Source organism: Opisthorchis viverrini (genome assembly GCF_000715545.1).
Source record: "Opisthorchis viverrini unplaced genomic scaffold opera_v5_56, whole genome shotgun sequence".
NCBI classification, from domain to species: domain Eukaryota; kingdom Metazoa; phylum Platyhelminthes; class Trematoda; order Opisthorchiida; family Opisthorchiidae; genus Opisthorchis; species Opisthorchis viverrini.
This window is the reverse complement of record NW_008751713.1, coordinates 1,080,520-1,102,363: the sequence shown is the minus strand read 5'-3', so window position 1 is coordinate 1,102,363 and position 21,844 is coordinate 1,080,520. Positions and strand designations below refer to the sequence as shown.

The 21,844-nt window shown below is 45.4% G+C and overlaps 2 protein-coding genes across 2 annotated transcripts in view; one reads left to right on the top strand and one right to left on the bottom strand.

Moving 5' to 3' along the window:
• T265_13337 (hypothetical protein) overlaps positions 1-7,807 on the top strand; it is a gene marked incomplete at both ends in the record, with an annotated part of 39,631 nt that extends 31,824 nt beyond the window's left edge. The window contains 3 exons of the mRNA XM_009168411.1: positions 583-829; positions 3,233-3,375; positions 7,281-7,807. Coding sequence (XP_009166675.1) covers positions 583-829; positions 3,233-3,375; positions 7,281-7,583 — 693 coding nt within the window. The remainder of the gene's footprint in view (positions 1-582; positions 830-3,232; positions 3,376-7,280) is intronic.
• T265_03809 (hypothetical protein) overlaps positions 879-21,844 on the bottom strand; it is a gene marked incomplete at both ends in the record, with an annotated part of 37,970 nt that continues 17,004 nt past the window's right edge. The window contains 3 exons of the mRNA XM_009168380.1: positions 879-916; positions 11,314-11,680; positions 12,289-12,651. Of these exons, the coding sequence (XP_009166644.1) occupies positions 879-916; positions 11,314-11,680; positions 12,289-12,651 (768 nt within the window). The remainder of the gene's footprint in view (positions 917-11,313; positions 11,681-12,288; positions 12,652-21,844) is intronic.

The following is a 21,844-nucleotide window of genomic DNA, read 5'->3' as shown; positions in this document are numbered from 1 at the left end:
TGTTTTTATAAAGCGTTGTGCGACGGGAACCAACCCCTGTTTCAATGAGAACAATTACAAATTAGTATAGCAATAACTTCAAATGAACAGAACAGACGTTGAGACAATCCGTTATTCGCTCACAGAAAAGAAATTTTAATCGAGACAACTCAACATTAATTTCATATCGACCATCTAATGAAAAACTCAGAAATGTCTCAATATAGAAAAGGCATAGCCGGAATAACAACCTGATAGGTCGTGCGTGATTGCTTTGTTTGATTAACTTTATGCTAGGTTTCCGACCGTAAACAACTTGGATACTCACAACTGGAGCCTCATCCAGATTCTTCAATTTTGTATGTGTGATCATTCGGTGGGTCTTCCTCGGGTCAGTAATGTGTACCTGTTTGCTAGAAGCACGTATGACTAATTCCTCTACAGTCACATGATGAGCCTCAATGATAATTTAAGGTGACTGACTTCTTCGCAAACCGACATAAGCCCTTGGTGGAGGAAGCTTGTCGCGTTATCCTTATACAGAGTGCGTTCGATTGGATCTTGCTGCAAATTACCACAATGTTTTTTATTCTCTTTATTCAGGACACTTCTCTCATGGACTTGCTCCGTGCCATTCGCAACAAACGCAACCATATCTGGCACCTTCGAGAACATATTCGCGATCTTTTAGGCCGCACGCAAGATGGGATGGCTCGGTACTGGACCTCGCGGTTTCCTTCACTGCTTCCATTGTTGTATAGCCTCAGTCGCTGTCACCTAACCGGATGTAGCGCATTGAGCGAATACTTGCCTCCCCCCGGCGTGGGTCGTATTCCTGAACTTTCTGACGGTGCGTCTAGTTCATTCCTTTGTTAGCTGGGTTCCTTGATTCGGTCGTATCATTGTCGTTGAGGCTCGAGAACGAAACTTATGTAGTCTGAAGGATGAAATATAAATTCTAAAAGAAAGGTCAGCGGTCACTGCAGTGATATGCTAAACATCATTTGTTTCTATCCAGTACGAATTTTCACCACAACCGTTCAGACTGTGTGACTTAGTTGCCACCACCTACAAACCAACGCTGAATTTTCTTAAGCAATGTGGTAATCAGCTATCTGTGAGGAGCTCCGATACAAGATTCTTGTTCATTTGCAGTACACCAATGGCTTCGATCGCAGCATCGTACGGTCAGGCGTATCTAATCGCTTCTCCTCTGGGACATGCCGAATGCTCCAATGCCATTCAGGTTATCTTCTGTAAAGCATCTCTGTAGCTCAACAGTATCGAACTGAGTTGGCTCAGATGCATCCACAACTGAACTGACACAATTTGATTTGAATGGTAATTGGAGAAAGGTGAAAGAAACCATGCTCATAGATGTTGGAATTGGCTGCCCAAGGTTGCTTGCACAATCAAATGAACACTGGATCTCGTAACGACCCAGCAAGAAACTATTATGGTAGCGCGCGCGGACCCTTTAAACGCCGAATATTGAGCCTAATGTTTGACAAGGAGTATTAGTGGATTTCAAAGTGAAGAAAGCTTCTGCAACGGGAAACAGTCGCATCCTGTTCTGGAAAATGCGGTCAACTGGTCCGAGGGCGGGTACTAGTGAAACGATATCTCAAAAGAACAGGACTTCGAATCATCCATAGAAAAGTCGTCTTGAACAGTAGACTGGACAATAGCTGGACCTCACCGACTCAACCTCTAAAAAGACCAAATCCGAGTGAAACGTGGATACCACTTCTCCAACGACAGCGAAGTCCAGTGGCTTCAGCACAACAAAGCACCTGGTCCAGATTATGAGTCCCTTGGGACTATCCTGACGACTTTACCCCAAAGTATCAGGAGTGAGGAACGAATACCGACAGAACGGAGCACCTCGACGGCTATTCCCAGTTTCAAAAAGTGTCAAGGTATCGTACGAAGACCATTAAGACATCGTAGCTTCCAAAGTGCTCCGTGATATTAGTCTGCGCAGGTTGGTCCACCACTTGAAGAGTCACATCCACGAGAATCCAGTTGGCCGGATTCGCCCTATAGAGAACCAACCAGCCTTGTATCGCATCGAGGCGATCTAGGGGCGGTCAGTCCTTGACGTTGCAACGAAGCCTGAACTTCTTTACTGGTCAGCTCACTTGTGTTCTTAACCGCCATCTCCAAAGAATGCGAAAAAGAATGGTTGCCTTACACACCATTTATTTGTTAGGATCAGTGTGTCAAGGTTATTGGTAGCTGCTGCCTTGGAATAGTCAAGTTGGACACATCATTCTCAGGTGTACATTCAGCATGCCTATTTACAGCTCACTGTATACTTTCATGCGATCCCGTACCATCTCTCAGTGCAGCCTTAACAAGCATTACATAGAATTTGAGACTTGAGGCATTTATCCCAGTCTCATGCGCAAATATCAAAAAGTCAAATACATCCATCCACTAAGCTACCGCATTCGATCCCATTGTGTATCATCGAATGGAAATGGAGGCCTATGGCAGGAGTCATTACCGGAGTGTAATTTACGTCGAAAAAAGAAATAATAGTGTTTGTGATGAAATCAACTAAGTAGTGTGAGTAATACTTAGTTCAGTAGATGAGCACCGTGGCTTTGTACGTTATTGCTGATACAATGAAAACTCAGAGGCGTTAACGAACACTAAGTACGCTGACGATATCACTTTCAATTCTTTCGCCTCACAAATGCAATCCATATGGAATCTTCTAGAGAGAGGCGCACATCCTTACGGAATTTTTTTGGCCTTCAAGCTACAAAGTCGTCCTACCTCGACCCTGCACATGGTAATTTATCATGTGCCGGACGTTGTCGACAAATACACCTACTTGGGGATGTCGTCTTCTTGCTTTTGCGCTGTGGAGTAGGTAGGCCGTGGGTTTTGCGAGGCACCCCAAGCTTTCCCCTTACCGCACCGATTTGAACACCGAAGAACATCATTTGAACACCATTTGTGGATCACAAACATCACATTGTTTGATACGCACAACGTCCTGCCTATATATATATNCATTTCACTTTGCCTCCCAGCTTTAAAAGATCAGCCTCCGGAAGTCGGACATTTTCACCCCTACAGCCGATTTGATTTTATCGCATAATCGAACGAAGTATCTGTAGATTGCAACCAGACCCCGAATTTTTCGTATCAAGTGATATCTTATTCCCCACTGATCCCTATTAACTCATCTTCATGTCTTGTTTTGATTCTTTATACCCATTCTGTTTACTTGAATTTGCAGTACTCTGTGATTGGTGGCGAACGCCTCCATGTGGAAAGAACCCAGAGAAGACGGACAGCAACATCGAACTACTGTCAACGGTAGACGAAGATGGCCTGGCGAAGCAAACATTCAACCCCGAACAGTTGGTTCGGCGCCGTCAAGTGAGCCTTTTCTTTGATCTCTAATTTCGTTGGATTTTGTATGTTGGGTTGTTGTAGTAACTCAGTGTCCAGGGTTCATCTTAGCCAAATAGTCAACTCTGGCTGCGGATACAAATAGCTCATGTGGGTCTGACCATAACTGTGAGAGCATTATGATGTCATGGTTTGCTGTCTTGCCAGAGGTCAAATTATCAGGCGAATTCCAATAATCATCGCTCGCTGTAGTAGTCAGAAGACAGTCACCCCCATCAATCAACTGAGGATTATCCAGGGCCATTTCTTTAACGCAACGTTTCTTGCATTTTCTTATATTGAATCAGCTGTAGTTCCAAAAATGAATTTTTTGGTTGAGCAACATTTCTCTCGAAACGAACTTTTCTCACATTGTTTTTTTCTTCCCAGCTATGTGATCGATAATACTGCTTGTTCGCCGAGTATTTCAGCTTTCCTATCCTAATTTGGTAATATGCACATACTTCTGTCTTTCTCTTCTAGGGTTTGATCCAAGCAATTGTACACCTCAGCAAAGAATCAGCTGATTGACCTATGAGTTCGTAACCTAATTTGAGCAACAGACCAGTTCACATCGTCTTGAAGTGAACAAAACTCTCCCTAAACTCACTCTGTTGAATGATGTGAAGGGAATGACATCACTGTGATACCTATCTGGACTGGGATCAGGTATGGGCGGATTTATGGGTTGTGGGTAGTAAACAGTAAACTGAGGTAAGATCGGCCTCAAGAGTTGGTTGAAAGAAACCGGTTGCGCACACATTCAAGCTATGGGTTTAATTCGCTTTCCCTAGCCTATAGGTGCAAGTATGTCGTAGTCAGTTGTGATCGAAAAAACTATGTCCGATCTATTCAATGTCCAATCTATAGTATAGCTTCAAAATAGCCAAGTTTAATCGCTCCTGTTTGATGATCGTATGAAGGATGGACACCATTTCACAACAACAACGGGATAATGTATCTATGGCGATATACTAATCCGTAGTCGGTATAGAAGGACAACAAATAGTTCAGCGACCTATCGAAATGAGGTACGTTATTTAGTTTCATCTACTGTTTTTGAAGACAAAATGTGACCTGTCCCTTAGGTCTCTCATTCTTTACTGTCAACAATATGACCTACTGAGGAAAAAACACAAAGTCAGAAGCCAATGTGTATGCACGATAATCGGCGAACCCATTACTAAGCCCGAAACAATTCTAGACACCGAATGTCAACACAAGAAACTGATGTAGTTGGATATAAATGGCAGACAACTTTCGTTGTTTGCTGGAAAAGGGAAACGTCGGTCTTTTCCGCGGAAAAATTTCTCTCTGAAGATCATTAATGATAGTCTCTCAGTTCGATTATTCTTGAAGAGTCGTTGGCAAAATCGAACGAGTTAGGTCCACCGTATTTAACTGCCTTTGGGAAATGCATGCCTGAATAAACACTACTTATAAGGTTGGTGAAAACTCTCCGACAAATAGTCCGGGATTCCAGTCAATACTAGCACTGTGTTCAGTTAGCATGAGCAAAGAAACGCCTTTGTAGTGTACTGTCCACTCAAATTCCGGGTGCCGCAGCAGCCTTTTTGATAGTGAAACTTCAGACACTGAATGATGTCAGTATAAAATAGACGCAGTCTTGTTTTACTTATGCCATACAAAAGCATCCTCGCATTTTATTCTTCAATACTTCCACCGCAATGTCATGCACACGGAGGGACCAAGACAATTAACAAATTAGTTACAATCTCATTGGTACCTTTCATTTTGTGCGTTAAAATATCCCCTTTCCCAATCAGAGACATCAAGCTTCCACGACCAGTCAATTCTGAAATCGTATTACACCAGGTGTACCCCCTAGTCAACTGCATCAGTGAAGAGCGCAATCTTTTCGTTCCGTTAGGAAACCGGTAACTATGCTTACGCCAACTTCTAATAACGGAGTTTGCTTGAAAAATGGGACAGTGAACATACTCTTGGCTTAACACCATCCTATGGGATGTTGTACACGCCAGTGTCGCTGAATCCTCTTACGATTGCACTTTAAATCTGTTGAGAGGATCCTGCTGAATGGAATGAAGGCTGCGATTAGTGCCAACCACGTTCGACTGTGTCCGTCGAACGTTCCTAAACTTCAGTGTTGTCAGTAATGCCGTTCCAGTACGTTTGGCCTGACAGGAACGGAAACGGCTCGTACTTATCCACGTCCCCTAAATCGGTTTCTTCACTGGTTCTAGAACTTCGCCCAAAACGGGTATACCTTAGTTCTCATTTACGAAACCGCTGTGCCGCAGGAAATTCCGAGGTTTTTTCCCCTATAACGAAAACGCTAAGAGTGATCGAGTTAAGAAATACAGGACGAACAACAGGCTCTATGACCGTCAAACTTAGTGAGGGAAACCTGGGTTCACAAAGCAATCAGCATGTGGTTGCTTTTTCCAACCATATCAAGTAAAGCAATTTGAAGAAAATTTGCCACCAGTAGTAAAACTGCAGTCCTCCCAAGGAGAACGAGACTGTAGCTGGTCTCGCGGGAAGCTCTGTGGTTTTCAACAGATTGATAGGAAACCTGGAACTGCAGACTACTGTTTCCTAGAGAGATACTTGGAGTTCCCAAATGTGGAATGGTCTTGGAGGTTTTGTTGTCAAAGCATCGTCGGAAATAAACTAACAGACACGACATCAACCTGGCGCTATTCAAACGACCGGGCCTCTACATGCAAGCGTTTATACTTCATAATCACCTGAGACATTCGAACCCTTGTTTCTACATCCCCTATGATAATTGAAGCTGTCTGCAGTGCGTGCTATCTGTTGCCCAGTTACCGACTCATTCGAGATGGCGAACGTTGCACTGTCGACTGGAGGTTTCACACCTTTGGCATGATTCGTCACATTGAATTAACAGAGTGCCTCAGTACGACTAGTGGCAGTCGATGTTTTCGCGGCTGAAGATTTAGCGGCCATATTTCAACCTTGTTAACAACTTTCGTTGCTTAAGTCCGCGCAACTAAGTCAATCAACCAGTGATAGAGGGCCTCATAAAATGATTTTCGTCGGTATAGCACAAAGCTACTACAACTTCCTTTCTCTGCAAAGGCCACCGTAAAATGAGACTACCTGTGATTAGTCTCTTACGGGTTATTCGAATGGTTATGTCCCTCACAGAGAGATCACCTTTGGTGGGCCCCTGTAGCCGATCTTGAGTGAGAACAAATTCACTATACTTTATACTCCTAACAAGACCAAGTGGAAGTGATCTCTCTCAGGGGTACAATTGTAGACTTTTCCTTTATCGAGAGATAGGTTTCAAAGGACTGACTGAAAGCGATCTCTTCCACGAGTTAATCTCTTTTGGAAATGCTTACCACATTTCGTAAGCTAAAGTCCTTCCACTTACATTCAGTCTCCTCACTGATGGAGTGAAAATTTTACGTCGATAAGGTTGCTCCATAATGCGCAAAAGTGACCACCTAAAATTAATGTGTTGACTTAGCCGCGACGCTGGACAAAACGCCTACGGTGGAAGGAAAATATTTAGAAAACCATACATATCTGAACGCGAATGGAAATCCCTGGTGGAATTCCGTTAGTGTTTGTGAAATGATGGCTTCCTAACGGAGGCCTCCCAACTCTGGCCATGGTGGCGCCATTCGTGGACAAAATAAGCTGTCCTTGTGGAGGGTTGTCATGTTGCAATTGCTATAAAGAGAGGGTAATAATGTCAAGGCGCTAGGTTCCGTATGTGCTTGTATTGCCGTCCAAATGTAATACGTACAATAAGGGGCGTCTTCCAGAAGGGAGGCCGCTCCCGAATCAGACCACCTGGACCATTTCTTATCACTGGTCTTCGTTTTGGGGGAATATTCCAACATAAATACACCGTTTATTTCATTTCTTTCTAGCTGACTGGTCGACCGTGGAGACGGGGCGAGGTGCTGCTTCCCAGCACTCCTGAACAGCCCAATGCTCAGCAAACGACGTACTCCCCACCGGACGTCCCTGAGAAAGAACTGGAGTCCTCTGCGACTTTGATGGATGAAAAAAGCATTTCTGATGTGTCAGGTGCCTTTACAATTGTTTGCACTTCTCGCCCACGCAAACGTCCCAACCATCCGAAAAAGGTGCGTCCATCCAAGAAAAAAGCCGATCGAACACATCAGCTAACCACGGCTGGGTGTGAACTACCATTGCATGCAGCATCATAGCACGTTTACTCATGAGGCTTCGCATTCAGGCGGTTTGTAGGTGTGCGCTAACACATTTGTATTCATCCCGTGCAGAACCACACTCCACGACATATACACCTTATAACCCGTGTTCTCACGTTGGCTGTGTTCATTTTTACATTATCGATTTCGGTGTTCATTTTGAGTACCTCCTTCTCTTTGTTTATGTGCAATCGAAAAATGTTCATCGTCGTAGATAATTGCCTTCATATGATCGAGTTGTGATTACTAGGTATCTGTTGATCCGTGGGAACAGGCGGTTTGGACTTTTGATACATGTGCATTACCAAGTGAACTGAACTAAACAGCAGATTCTGACATAGGAATCTCGGTGAGTTGAAACTTCAAACTTCTTCGTAAAAGTGGCTATTGTGAAGCAAGGAAAAAGCAGTCACCCAGTTTCTCAGATCACAAACCGTGCACTGAAGCGCAGTGTTTACAGATGCTACAGATTTGACGACGTGGGTGCCACGCAATAAAGTAGCCAGTTCATCGGCGTCAAATGTTTTTGTCAGTATGGCAAGGCTATGCAGTGAAGGTGACAGCTTTGATGCAGTATCGCCGCTGGCTGCGTGACAACCGAATCTGTCAGGGCCACTATAACCATAGGTTTGTCTGGTCCCGCAGAGATGGCAACTATCGAAAAACGTAATTGAGGTAACTGGTGAAGAACCATGCTTCGTTGGCTGGCCCGACTGCCTCTGCGTCGTCTCCATCCGACGCAATGCTGATCGAAGAGGGCTCTACGAGATAGAAGGTATTTTGAAGTACACAGGGCAACCCGTAGAATGTCTGGCTAGAACCATCCAATGTACCTCGGAATTAATGATATGATTTCCACGCACAATCCAGTTAGGTCTCTGGAAGAGTCCAATGGCACCAGTTAGCGGCCACTAAAGAGCGAATACAGACCTGTTCTCAGGGCCTGGAAAGTTAGAGATCGAAATGATTGATCTGGAGGACGTACAACTCCAAATTGCCATTACGTCAGGATTACCAAATACTCGATTAGTGAAAGGTGGAACATCTGACCTTGTCCTATGCGGCTCGATGTGCAAGATTGAAGTGAAGTCTCGCATGTGTTTCGGAGATACAACATAAATCGACAGATTGAGGAAGCAAGGTTTCAGCAACCTTATGAGTAGTGTATTACGTTTGATAAGAGATTATTTTGGTCAATTTTTCCGGGCGACGGTTTAGACAGCGAACTATGGCTAGGAGAGTGGTAGACAGGTTGATCGCGTTGCGCCATTCGATGGATGGGTATGTGTGAGGTAAAACCGATGAGCGAAGAGCTGCAAAAGCGAATTATACACCCCGGTTACCCAAGCGGAAGAAGAGGGTTTGGTTCAGGCACTTCACCTTGAGCCTACGACTCAAATGTCTGAACCGAAATGTAGAAGTTCCTAGGGTTTGCTTGAAGGACCCTTCCCGGAGCCAACGACTTGAAAGTTTGACCCACTTGGCTGCATGGTCGCAGGGAGTAGGGTATTATTGTATCTCAGTCCTAATTCAACTGTGTCCAATAGGTGCCTTTTAAGCAGCATCAGTCTCTGGTTTCAAAAATATCTCGACCGCATTGAATAATGTGCCGGCGGTCACGGTCAATCGTTAAGCGATCGCCAGACCGACCTTTTCTAACCCATCCTTCCTCGGGGGGGAGGCAGCACTGCTGCTTCCATAAATATGGACATGCTGGTCGCCTGGGGGAAACGCCTTACTGCTTTCACACTCCCATCGCAGAGGACAGTACGACTTTAACTCCAGACCGCCTCCTAATACGATTACTCGCGGTACGGTGACTCCCTGTTCTTCAGGTTGCTCCCCGTTGGCCTTCCTGATATGGATGAACCCTTAGGAACTGGGTTCGAGTCAGCACAGCCACAGGATCATTGCAGCACAAAAGCCCAACCACCACGTGACAGGTTTAGGTCAGGGGAGACGCAAACCAGAAATTACTGCGTAACCTGTGAGAATAGATCACCCCACAGTGCTTGGATAGCCTATGTACATCTTCCGGCGAACATTGCATATTGAAGAGAGTCCCACCAACCAATAGAAACTAGCGACATCACAAGAAGCAGCTAACCGACGCAGTCATAAAATCAAAACGTATGACCCTTGTCAAGCGACATTTATCGGTAGTAAAACCAAGACCTACGAATGCATACATATTCCCACTCAACAGGCGATCCACATGCTACTATCCTTACAAAGCCTAATCAAATGAAATATAGTGAGGAGACAAACAATACAGATCAGCGGTTAAAAAGAACGAATGAACAAACTATGCTTTCGACACTGATTCGTGATTATCAGTGTCTGGCGAGCACAGATGGAGTTTGAAAAGAGGCAAAGAAGAAACGAGGTCAGAGACAGCCACACGAAATTTGAGTATCACAACGGTGTATTGTTGCGTCCTACTCCTGTACCGGGGTAGAATGGTCCTACGAAGAAGACGGGGTCAAGTGAAGTTCTGAAAAAGAAGTCGTTGACTTTGGATCAGATTCGTAGTTAAGGTAAGCTTTGTCAGACAAAATAAACATCGAAAATGGCGAAACTTGTATTGAGGAAACATCTATTTCATTCATGCGGGTTTTAATCCAGTGAAAACAACCTAATTCGATTTTTTTTAGTTTTGGGGATAGACATCAATGCAGAGCAGAAAGGCGTATGAAACAGTGGTTACGTCTTTTGTGAATCCTGTTTCCATTGCGGTGCTAATTTCATGCTCAATTACTGGAGTTCCTCGTCCATTCTGGTAACCTTGAAACTGAGCGCGCTGGGTACCTTTTACTCCGCCGCTGTGAATTGGCTGTTAAAGAGGTTTCTAACCCATCCTTCATCGTTACGCTGAGGACGTAATTACTCTAGAAAATTGTTGCTCAAGTGGGGCTTAACTCTTTTCAGTTAAAGATTGTGAACCTGCTGAGTTGTTCAGGAAGTTTGGGTCTGATTGCCCTCATTCGTGCTTCTTGTTGTTTGCTTGTTGTGGGTATAAGTAATCGCCGGTCTTGTACATTTACACTTCTGTCTAGCAAGCTATAGGATTATTCGGTGATTAGTACGCAGCGTTTCGTCGCGAGTACCATGGCTTTAGAGTTGCTGCTCAGTGCAGACTAGCCGGCGGGCGGAATTCTCATCGACGAGCTGGTTTGGGCATTGGCGATGCTGTAGAATACGGGCGGCTTAAGTGCGGCGCTTGGTCGTTGTTTTCTTCGACAAACTTGGCACGTGTTTCGAAGACATTCCGTCGCTAGTCGAGAAGACGTGGTCACTGCACTGTTGCTTGGACCTTTTTGATTCAGACTGTTAGGATGCCATCTGCCCTTTTGTACTTGAAAAAAGATGTCACACATGGGGCCAAAAAAACGACTTCCAATGATGATTGGAACGTTAGTACAAGGTTCCACACTTCTCATCTGCAACAGATTGTCGTCCATAAGGTCCTTTATTCTGTAAAATGTCAGCCTGTGACATCATACAAAATTTGGATTGCACTAAACTAAAACACTGAGTGGTAGAAGGAGGGTCTTACTTGCTCGAGTTCTGCAGCTAAAGAACAAGAGTTTACAATGTTCTTCACGTTTTGCGTCTGAGTCTGAATCTAGTACCATCTCAAACGTTGGAAGCATATCGACTATGCACGGAATTTTGAATGAAACCTATCTCGTGAAACATGCAGAAACCAGAGTGCATCAAATCTTACCAGATAACGGAGGTATGGATACATCCAAAGGTGGCATCCCAGGAAGGGAAATGACAGCGGTAGTTGGTGGTGGAACTGCTTGTGAATCGGAAGTTGCGTATTGAGGAAACGCTTGATTCGTGGAGAATTGTGGATCCAATGGAACGGGTGGTGTGAATGCACCAATTGTGGGACCAGCATGACTGAACGCCATGCTCGCATGGGGATAGGCTGGAGTGGACATCGGCCTCGCATTAGATACGGCCTGCGCTAAATTTGCAGGCAGTGCAGCGGGTGGTGGAAGCGTGCAAGGAGGTGCATAACCAACAGAAGTGGTCAGAGGTATGGACGTTTGCACAGGAGGCATACTCGGCACAGTCAATGGTGCCTGTAATTGAAAATCACATAATGATCAGGTTGCTGAGCCTATGAAAATAGAAAAACTGGAAGTCACGGTGCAGTGAGGTGAAATAATTTTACTAGAGGGATTCTGTACGATGAGTTCACTCAACGATGATCTGTGCTAATAACTCAGTGACAAAGAACTGGAAACCCGAAACGCTAGGAAACTGACTATTGATAATGAGCAGTTCTGAAAACTTCTGCGTCTTTCTCCTTCGATGGAATCAAGGGACAGCCAAATGCTGCTAAGCATTATCCGCTCGGATAGCATTCACCCTTTTTCATCCACGTAACAGCACAGGGATAATCGATGTCATCCGGTGAAGCATAACATTCTTACACAAGCTAGTAGGGGAAACCATAGGGGTTCAGGTAACCTGAACGAAGCTAAACGGAGATCAAGCTAGACCGAAAGATCCGCGATCGAAAAGCCAGAGTTGGGCTGGAACCAGGGACCTTTAGTTGCTGGGTCATCTCGAAGCTTTATCTGGAAGTAAACGATGTAGAAATGGAGGCTACTAATCATTGCCTAACAAATCTAAAAGGAAACAGAAAAACTCAATGAGGTGCAATGTTTTTGAATGTAAAACGTACCTCAACAAACCCATTATGAGTTGTGCTAGATGTTCGGGCTTCGTAAGGTGGGGGTGCTTGGGACGGAATCGGCATATTCGTCTGGGTCATACCAACGGGCGACTCCACATTTCCAGCAGCTGAAACCACCGGTTTGAATGACTGGGCTTTCTCCTCTGGTGGAGGCGAACTCGGAAAAGCACGATTGACCGGAATACGATGGAGATAACCGTAGCCTATATCACATCCCAGGAGACCTTTTCCGCCCCAGCTCGAATTGGGACACAACCTGACCTCACGACAAGAGTCCGATTTCGTGTTATAAACATACAATCGAACTTGCTGACCTTCGGCAGATTCAATCAGATTGAAAAAGTCATCGCGCTGCAATAAAAATTGAGAACGTTGGTTAACTGAATTGATGGTATAGCGACAGTACGGGTTAGTGTGGAATACATAGAAAAAGTTAGTTAAAAATCTCTTCCCAGAGATATGGGGCGGCATCCCAAAGCCGAAACTTCTGTATACGGGTAAGTAATAAACAGTGTAGAGGAAAATGAAATTTGGTCAGATTGCGTAGTTTCACCGGACCAAACAGTAGCAAGACAAGAGCAACTGTGAAATAAGGCGAGCACAAGTCCGATTGGCGACTGAATGAGTTGCTTACTGGTCGTAATCGTCCGTAGATGCGTAATGAGTAACAGCATCAACCTACGAGACAAAGGTAAAGCTTGGTGGTTTCAGCTCAGTACAGAGGAACTGACAAAAACTCAAAGACCTGAAACCAAGCAACAGTTGAGAATTAGTTATTACAGTTATCAATAACAAAACCATAGGAAAAAGGAACCGAATGGCTAGAAAAAATGAAGAATTAGCTTACTGATGTCCCAAAAAGATGCAGACCAACTATGGAAAGCACGGAGCAGGCTTTCAACATTATCAGCAGCACCAGAACAACCAACGGACCTTATCTAGGCAATTTTCAAATCCTAGGCTTGATTCTGAATTTACTTAAACAGCTGATGAGATATGCAAAATGGTTTAATTCAACCTATCTCGTTATGACACCCCTGCTCCCCATTTATGTCAACAAAGCCATTGCCGTGTACGGAAATTTCAACAACGGTATTTTCATCGTTCTGGGATGATGGTTCGGTGAGACCGGAATCAGTAAGCAGAGTTTGCGTGCGCCGATCAATCAGCTCAACATTGCAAAATCTTTTGCAGATAAAAAGTGCACAACAAAGCACTCTATATTATCAGTTTCTAAATAGCCAAGTTATCGGTTAGCTGCCCAGTTGCGCAAACGCACGCAAAAGTCACAGAAATACTGTGGTCCGTTAGGGCCACACTAGTAGTGAGGAGAACCTGTTACGCCTTGGAATGTTCCCAAACGGTCAGTCTTGAATTAGCATCACGGACCTTCCGGACTTGCATGTAATCCAAAACTGGGGTCACATTAGTGGTCGCATATAGTTTATAGCGTACCGAAATTGTGTAGAAAAATCAGCCTCTGTCAAAATAAACAGTTGGCTTCCCCACTTGTTGATTTCGGCCGCACCAGACACTAAAGATTTTTCCATTACGGCTGCTGAAAATAGATGGCGGCAGGAAGATTGTATGGCGTTTCACCTAGAAGCAAGGTCATCAGTTACAGGATGCAAAACACATTTTACGAGAATAAAACATACCTTAGCAGTGTCTGTACTATGGCTCACTTTGTTTTATGAAGTGCTTTAATGTCATTGCACTTGCTATTTGGTGGAATATAAAAATTTTGATCGTTGATTTCGGTTTGTTTGTTCTGTCGAAGGACAGGTATCAAGCTCTTGGGCTTAATACCATCATCATCACAGATAGCGACACACGAGCAATAGATAATGGTACTTAACTAACACACCATGAAGATTCTAGGAAAGATTGCAGGGAAAAGGGGAGTGTGGGGATTAACACCAACAGTGTCGCAAGTCTCCATAAAAAACGAGGGCAAGATGTACACAATTCACAAGGATAGCCAAACAAAAGCATCTGAGCATCATGTTAGAATAGGATGCCCGCCCCCATGAACCTCTCACCGACTGTGATTGGCGGTGGATGGTGGCAAGAACCCTAAACATCAATTGGTGGGCTGCCTGCTACTCTGAATAGTCGGACGCGTCACCCAGTAATCGCTTACGGGCGTCTTTGATGGTTGAATACTGCCACAGCAAGCGCCGGACGCGCCACGATGACAACAGTGATCAAATTTTTGGGGCCATCGGATCCGAGAAGCCAGGTTTTACAAACCTCACAGCTGTGCACATTCCTTAAGTTTCGGTAAAATCCGCCTCTATAGCCAAAACGCCGTACGCTGAAAAATGTGATTGAGGGCCTGACGTGTTCATCGACGCCACCTGTTACGGTATATACATGGCTTGCAGGGCTGTCATGTAAGAAGTGACTGGACCTTACCGTAGTGTGACGGTTTGCGTACCTCCGCAAACCACTGAGCTATAGTGGAACGTATCCGTACGACAACCGCAGTCTCTCAAATCAGATCGCTCAATGGTTAAAGGTCTGAAGAACAGTCTCTTGATCCTCAAGGTTGGAGTTTGGGAAATGTATGGCAACTTGTTCTGTAGAAACTGAAATGCACCTGCATTTCTCGCCAAACACCGCTGCCTTCCAGGCAAGCTTTTGGGCCAAGGGTTTTGGTCATGGAGCCAAACTGACCTCCTGTCTGGGCGCGGACGCCCCGGCAGTGTCCCACCCCGCGTACAACCATGAATGGCACACAAAAAATAACATGCAACATCGGTCGTGTGGTGCAATCAGCTGAGTCACCTTTCTTATCGCACACAGCAGGGCGGGTAAACGGAAACAGCGTGCATGCTACAAACTCAAACTGATCAGTTACTGATGACATGCACTAACAAGTGACTACCGCTAGTTTTGGAACGTATCAGTGGATTCCAGCCACTTGCTTGTCTGAATTCTCTTCTCCCTTCGTTTTCCAGGGCCGTGTGAAGTGCGGACAAGACCTTGGAAACTGAAAACTGAGAAGCTGACAGATCCAAATGTTAGAATTTGTCAGAATCATCCTCTAAGGTCTCTCCCAACTGCTCCACCATCAGATGTGAATTTACACTAAGAAGAGATTTCCAACTCTTTGAAAAGTGCTGGTAGTTTTGACTGTGGCACGACGCCACCAGGCCCATTGGATATAACACCGAACAGTGGTATTCCTTAAACCTCGTAGACATATCCCAAGCCGTTTTGAACATAATCTGGTTCGAGGAATTATCAGACATCAAGTGAAGGTGAGTGTGCGAACAGGGTGTGAAGTCTGGTGGACACCGAAAGCCTAGAAAATGGAAGAAGTCCAGAAAGCTGGGAGTGCCCGAAAATTATTTCAGTTGATCGGTCTCCGGAAACCACATGGGAGCGAAACCATCAAGGATCAGAATGGAGTGGTCACCTTAAATAAGAGCGCTCCGGCCAATGGGCCGAATACTTCGAACAACAGTTACCGTGGCCACCAGCTGTCGCTCACCTGCAGCCCACAGCTGACGCAGAACCCTAGACGGTAATGCGGAACCCCCTATCGCCTCGGAGGTTTATGAACGAATATGTTCTACCAAGGGCCAGCGAGCTTCTGGTTCGGATGAACTCCCACCCACATTGTTCAGAGATGGTAGTGCAGTTCTCAGTCAGCCCTTGCCCGGTTAGGATTCCGGCCCGATGGGAGTTGCGTTGGCCAAACTTTTGCACTTCGTCAGGTGAAAGAACAAAGTCACACGTAAAACGACCCACAATTTTAGTATTTCTGGATTTCCACGACGCATTCGACTCGATTGACCGTTTGCCCATCAAGGGATGACCCGGAAGTTTGTAAACATAATACGTTCTTTGTATTCTCAGACTTCCGGACTGTGAGAGCATATGGAGAGCTCCGAAAGCTTCCGCACACAAAACGGTGTTCTTCAAAAGTACCCATTATCTCCATTCCTGTTTAATTTTGTGATCGATGAAATAATGAAACCAAGGCTGGAAGTTTTTCAAAATCCCAGTGTTTAAATAGTCTGACGGAAACCTTGTCGATCTGGAGTACGCAGACAACACCGGTCTCGTCTTCGAGGAGGTAGAGAAGGAGCAGATGTTCAAAGCAGATGACCAAAGCTATACTGTCCTTTGGTATGCACTTTGCACACAATACCTAATGGCACGTTCGTGAACGTCCAACTGGACTTCTAGCTCAGTTATTCTCAGAATCCGAAGGAAAACGCAGCAATAACCAACACCAACTCTTCGAGATTTAGTGCACAAAGAGTGGACAAAGAAGCAGCATGAGTCCAGTTACCTGTCGCATGCATGGCAACGCCTGCCTGAACGCAGTAACAAGTGATATCTATAAAAAGTAGCTTTCAAAGCTTCATACAAACCGCTTATAAAAGTTCATTTAATCAATGGCACAAAAGGCTTTTCGACAATACAAAACTGTTTATTTCTAGGATTCTCCCGGAAAATTCACCTGAAATTGGATCAAGTTCGCGATCCGAATCGACATGAGTAAAGGACAGAATTTCGCGACTAGTAGCTAATGGCTGTGATCAATCTGGTGGGACAACCGTTCTCCGGTAGAGGGACGCCATACAGCGCAGCTGTGTCTGCTGCATCTAATCTCAGCACTACGAAGAAACAATCACTTATTAGTACAGAGCTGAAAAATACTATCATCAAGTCACAACCAAGTCGCAACTCTGGTAAGTTGGGACGTGCTACCTGTGCACCGAGATCTCCGACCGCTAGAACAGTGCCTGAAATTCTCGGCTTGGGCAAGGAAGTGGTTCCTTCCAACTAAAATGAGTCTCAGAACCTAAGCTACGCCGGTGGGTGCACATGTAGAAACTACGGTTAATGTGGATTCTCCCGGAAGTTGACGAAAAAACTGCGGGGATAAGATCGCTTGCGAGAATACAAGCAAGTGCGATTCAGTCCAGGAGCGGAAATGCTCGCGCAACCCACTGCTACAGCTGCGGAAACCTCTGAAGTTTGTACAAGTGTCGTACCGTACTCGCACTTCATGTTTCAACGAACGCCCATTAACAAATTGTCAAGAACGAACGCTAGAGCAGGTTGACAATCCCCTCAGAGTATGACTGAGATGAGCCGACAACACATTTGTTATCATATTACGTACATACTACGTAAATCGGTCCGTACCATGTGGTAGAACTGCAGCTAGGCACCGAAAGGGTGTTGCAGCTGAAGGATTGTTATTTTATTATGAAACCACAACTCACCACAAACCTACCCAATCACATAGCTACTCTAAATCGCTGATCCAATGAGTATGGAGGGAGCGACAGTTTGCACACTCACACACCAAGCAACTAGGAGTTGTAGCACCATAACTTCGACCGGAAACCAAACTACCCATAACGAAAAAACACTGAGAAACCATGGGTATCAAATAAATTGCACCGAACATGTGCTTCAGCCAACCAACGCAGACACAGCCACGAGAATGAGGGTCGAACCAACTGGCAAAGTGCGGATTTTGTACCAGCAGTAGCATCCGTTGTCTACTCCGCAACCTCGAATCAACGGCATATGGGACTGACAAATGGTTTGCACCCGCCTGATTCGGGTGACCACACTGTCTACAAGATTGTTGCACCAACCAGGACCGTGTTTAAATTTGGAAACCAGCAGAAAACTAAGGCTTCGTATCAACGAACACCATGGATTCAACAAACTGAAGCGTAACCCAGCTATCACAACCCAAGCACTAGCTAAACACCATTAAGTCAACTTTGATACCTCACATATAGTGCAACATAATCTTAATATATACGCACAGAGGTGCTGTGCTGAATCAGAGGCTATTCGTATGATGACTTTATACGTTACCGCACACGGCAGTGCTGACTTACCTGCTATTTTTGTCCAATCTAAATCACCGAAACACTGACAGAACACACGTTCAGAACAGGCGTTAACATTACTTTCACTCTTAGTCACAAACGATAGTTTCGGATGGGTTCCAGGTGAGTCTATCGCAAAACGAATTTGTTTGCAAAAGGGTCGTGGATATAAAACACAAGCCATATGGATAAGGGGTTAAACCAGGGTTAAGCATACAACAGTTGGCTTATTTCTGGGGCTAGGTGTCACGTCACCCGATAGAAACTATATTGCTGAGATACTGTGAGGTTGTCCAATCCTAGCCAGAAGCAATCGAGATTGCTTGAACCATGGACCTTCCGGTCAGTGGGCTCGCGGCCTAATCACTGAGTTATCTCGGGCTCAGAAATGGTTTGGCTTCAAAGGAAATTTCTGATGGAAAATCAGTTGCTAAGTGGTTTCCATTCTTCACAGCTTGCAAAAGAGTGACAATGCTCTTTTACATTCAGTGGCTGTATTATCGATGTACCGGGCAATCCAGGGAACCAAGAAAGATTCGAAGAGACAAAACTAGTGCACCAAACGCATTTCATGATGACAAGCAGTACTCCAAGCCCTGGTTTCCCAGCATCATTTTGCCTAAGGCACAAAAACCGTCTTTCAGTTAGGTTTCGGGGGCGAGGTAGACCAAGTGGTTAGAGCGCGTATTTACTGACCGGAAGGTCCGTGGTTCGAACCCGACCTATGCCACTCGACTTCCCCTGTCTAGGCTTGGGCAACCTGGCAGTATCCCAGCCCTCGTGCCTCCTTTGTGTGGCATGGCAGCTAGGCACCGAAAGGGCGCTACAGCTGGACGATCAGCTAGGTTTCACTATCACAACCTTAAAATGACTACATTTCCGCACGACAGATGACCTACAAATCTCGGGGTAAACAAGGGTGAGTTGGACACCCGAAACGCTCGACCGAAATACGCGACGCTGTCGTCTGAAACGCAATAGTTTGTAGCTGACGTGTTCGAATAGGCCCTCAGAAAACGTGGTATATACAATTGCCATCACAAATGTCAGTCAGCTCTGTTAAGTAAGCACCTGATAGCCTCGTTTCATTATGACCAAAATGCCGCCAGTTCTGTCTGAGCATCACCAGTGCCGACGCGTGTTGGTATTGAAATCGGGGGAAGCGCACTGCAGCTCCATATGCTTCGCCAAAACGCAACAGGTTGCGCTATTCTGACGTTTCCCAGACATCGTGAATGTCGACGAAACACACGAGTAACCACTTTTGGGAAGTCTTATCGAAACAAATCACCTATTGTACATAGGCACAGATGATATGAGGACAGGTCGTATATGCAATGGTAATAAAAACCGGACGGTTTGCTCCTATGCCAGTTTAAGATGATGGACAGGCAGCACCAAGCGAAAACCTTTGTAATAGGTCAAATCGAGACACAGATGCGAGCGGCCAGGGTCGCGTCCGGCTGTGACGTCACGCTTCGCCAATTCCGTATAAGTAACGCTGCCCGGAATGACGCACGTATCACATAGCACCCGCATATTTCGGTTGCAGACAACGTAGCCAACAGTCTACACATGTCCCAAGGTATAGTTCGTATGGACGATGCGGCAAAGTGGCTTTTTTCTATCAGCTCAATGGTCTAAGCACTAGCTTATCACAGTAACAGACCAGTCATCCTTACCCCTCCGTTGTCTCCGTATTTCCTGAAACTGTTGAAAGAAGAATACCCGTTTAGATAATCGCTGAGAGATTGTTTCCGTAATTATTTGTAACATCTGAACTGATGTCTAAGGTGAGATGTGTCTGGAATCCCCGATAACCACGTCAGGTGAACGCAGCAAGGCAGCCGACTCGTACTGCTCTGCGCTTTCAAGTTTTTTTTAACAAGAAAAGAGAAACAATGGACAAGCAACATGTTTGCCGCTACGCGAACGGAATCAAAAGTTCTGAAGCGTCCCGAGATCCACTTGCTTTTTCTTTTGTCGTAAGTCTCATATTCCTTAGAACCTAATATTCAGTACATAACAGAACAAGAACCATTTACGATGCCCAAAATATGGACTCTTACTTGAAACCGACGTCAGGACCGCACGGTCCTACGAGAACGTCGCTTCCAGAAAGCGCACGCCGTAAAATAATCAAACCAGTGCGTTGTTGGCCACAACGACGTAATAGTGGCCTTCAAATAAACTGACAATGGTCACTCCTCTATGCACTTCAGGGTACCAAAACTACTGTGAACACGACGAACTCCGGAAACCTTCACACTTTCCTGCCCAAAACAAATGTAATGATAGAAAATGATGAAAACAGTTGAACCATCGATCCAAGATAGACGGCGTGGTCCGTACGCACCACACAAGTTGACTGTGCGCATGTTAGTTGTGCACGTGAGCCAATTTGCTTAGGTGGATGCAACCAGCACCGTAAGCTGCAACTCGCAAGCTGACTGGGCGTCATAGGCCCCGTGTCGCATGTTAGTCGTGCACGTCAGCTGGGTTCGTTTAACTGGATGCCATGAGCGACATAACCTGCATCTCGCAAACTGAGTGGGGAGTCATGCAAATAATGTCCGTTTAGGTGGACGGCATGAGTGACGGGAGCTGCATTCAACGTACAGGGGTGACTTAGTGATCGTAATTAACAGGTTGGGGTTTCTCTTTGAACAACGGCTGTGTTCGATGGAAAGCCTTATACTTAGTGGCCCACGCGACTAATCTGTGATACCTCCACGGTAATGCCTACGGAACACATATTATCTGACACCATCTGTAAACCACGGCACGGCTGCCAGTAACTAAGGCGTGGTGCTTCCGGGGAGATAATAAAACAGGTTGTCAGAGAAAATTCGACGTACAGGACTTTATTACTGCATAAACGAAGCATTCGTTCGCCATTATCCATTTTATTAAGGGTATTCTCACAGCTTAGTTCTCGGTCTAAACCTTCCAAGCTAGCGTCCCCGTCAAAACAGCCACCGAAAATACCCGTGAAATGACGTCGAAAACCAGGTAAAAAAACATGTCTACAGTGCCTCATATATAACGTGTGTGCGGCGGTAACGCTCTGAAAATTCTGATACCATCTGGATGCGCCAGTGGCAACCAGCATTTGGTGGATACTAGACCATGGTTGGCTGTTGGGTCCAAACTTTCGGTCAACCAGAGCTCACCATGATGTTGAACCGGCAAGCGGCCCGATGCTCTCGCCAATCGCGTGCGTGATAGGCTTTTTGGCCGTACCAGAGCCTAACTGCGAGCGGCAAAGCGGTGTTGGTGCGGAATTCTGCGTAACATCCGTACAAGCGGAGTTTAATTCATGTCGGCCACCTGACTGAGTCTGACGAGCTATCTACTTACTTGTACATTCAGACCACCGATAACCACAACCACTGCTGAGCTTTTAGCCCACAACATGCATCATCATCATCATCGACAGCATGACATCAGTGCTCAACACCAATGCTTCACTCCCGTACAACCATGACTTATTTGAAAGCCTTATTGTAGAGAAAAGAATAAAGGTGGATGGGGGAGGGACTTAGTGCTAGCTTAACACAATCACTCCGAGGTGCCTACATCTCCAGACATTCACTCAAGCAATCTGGATAGAAACTGACAACAAGAACGCCCCTGACATCGGTTGGCAGCCATATCTTGTAGTGTCTCCA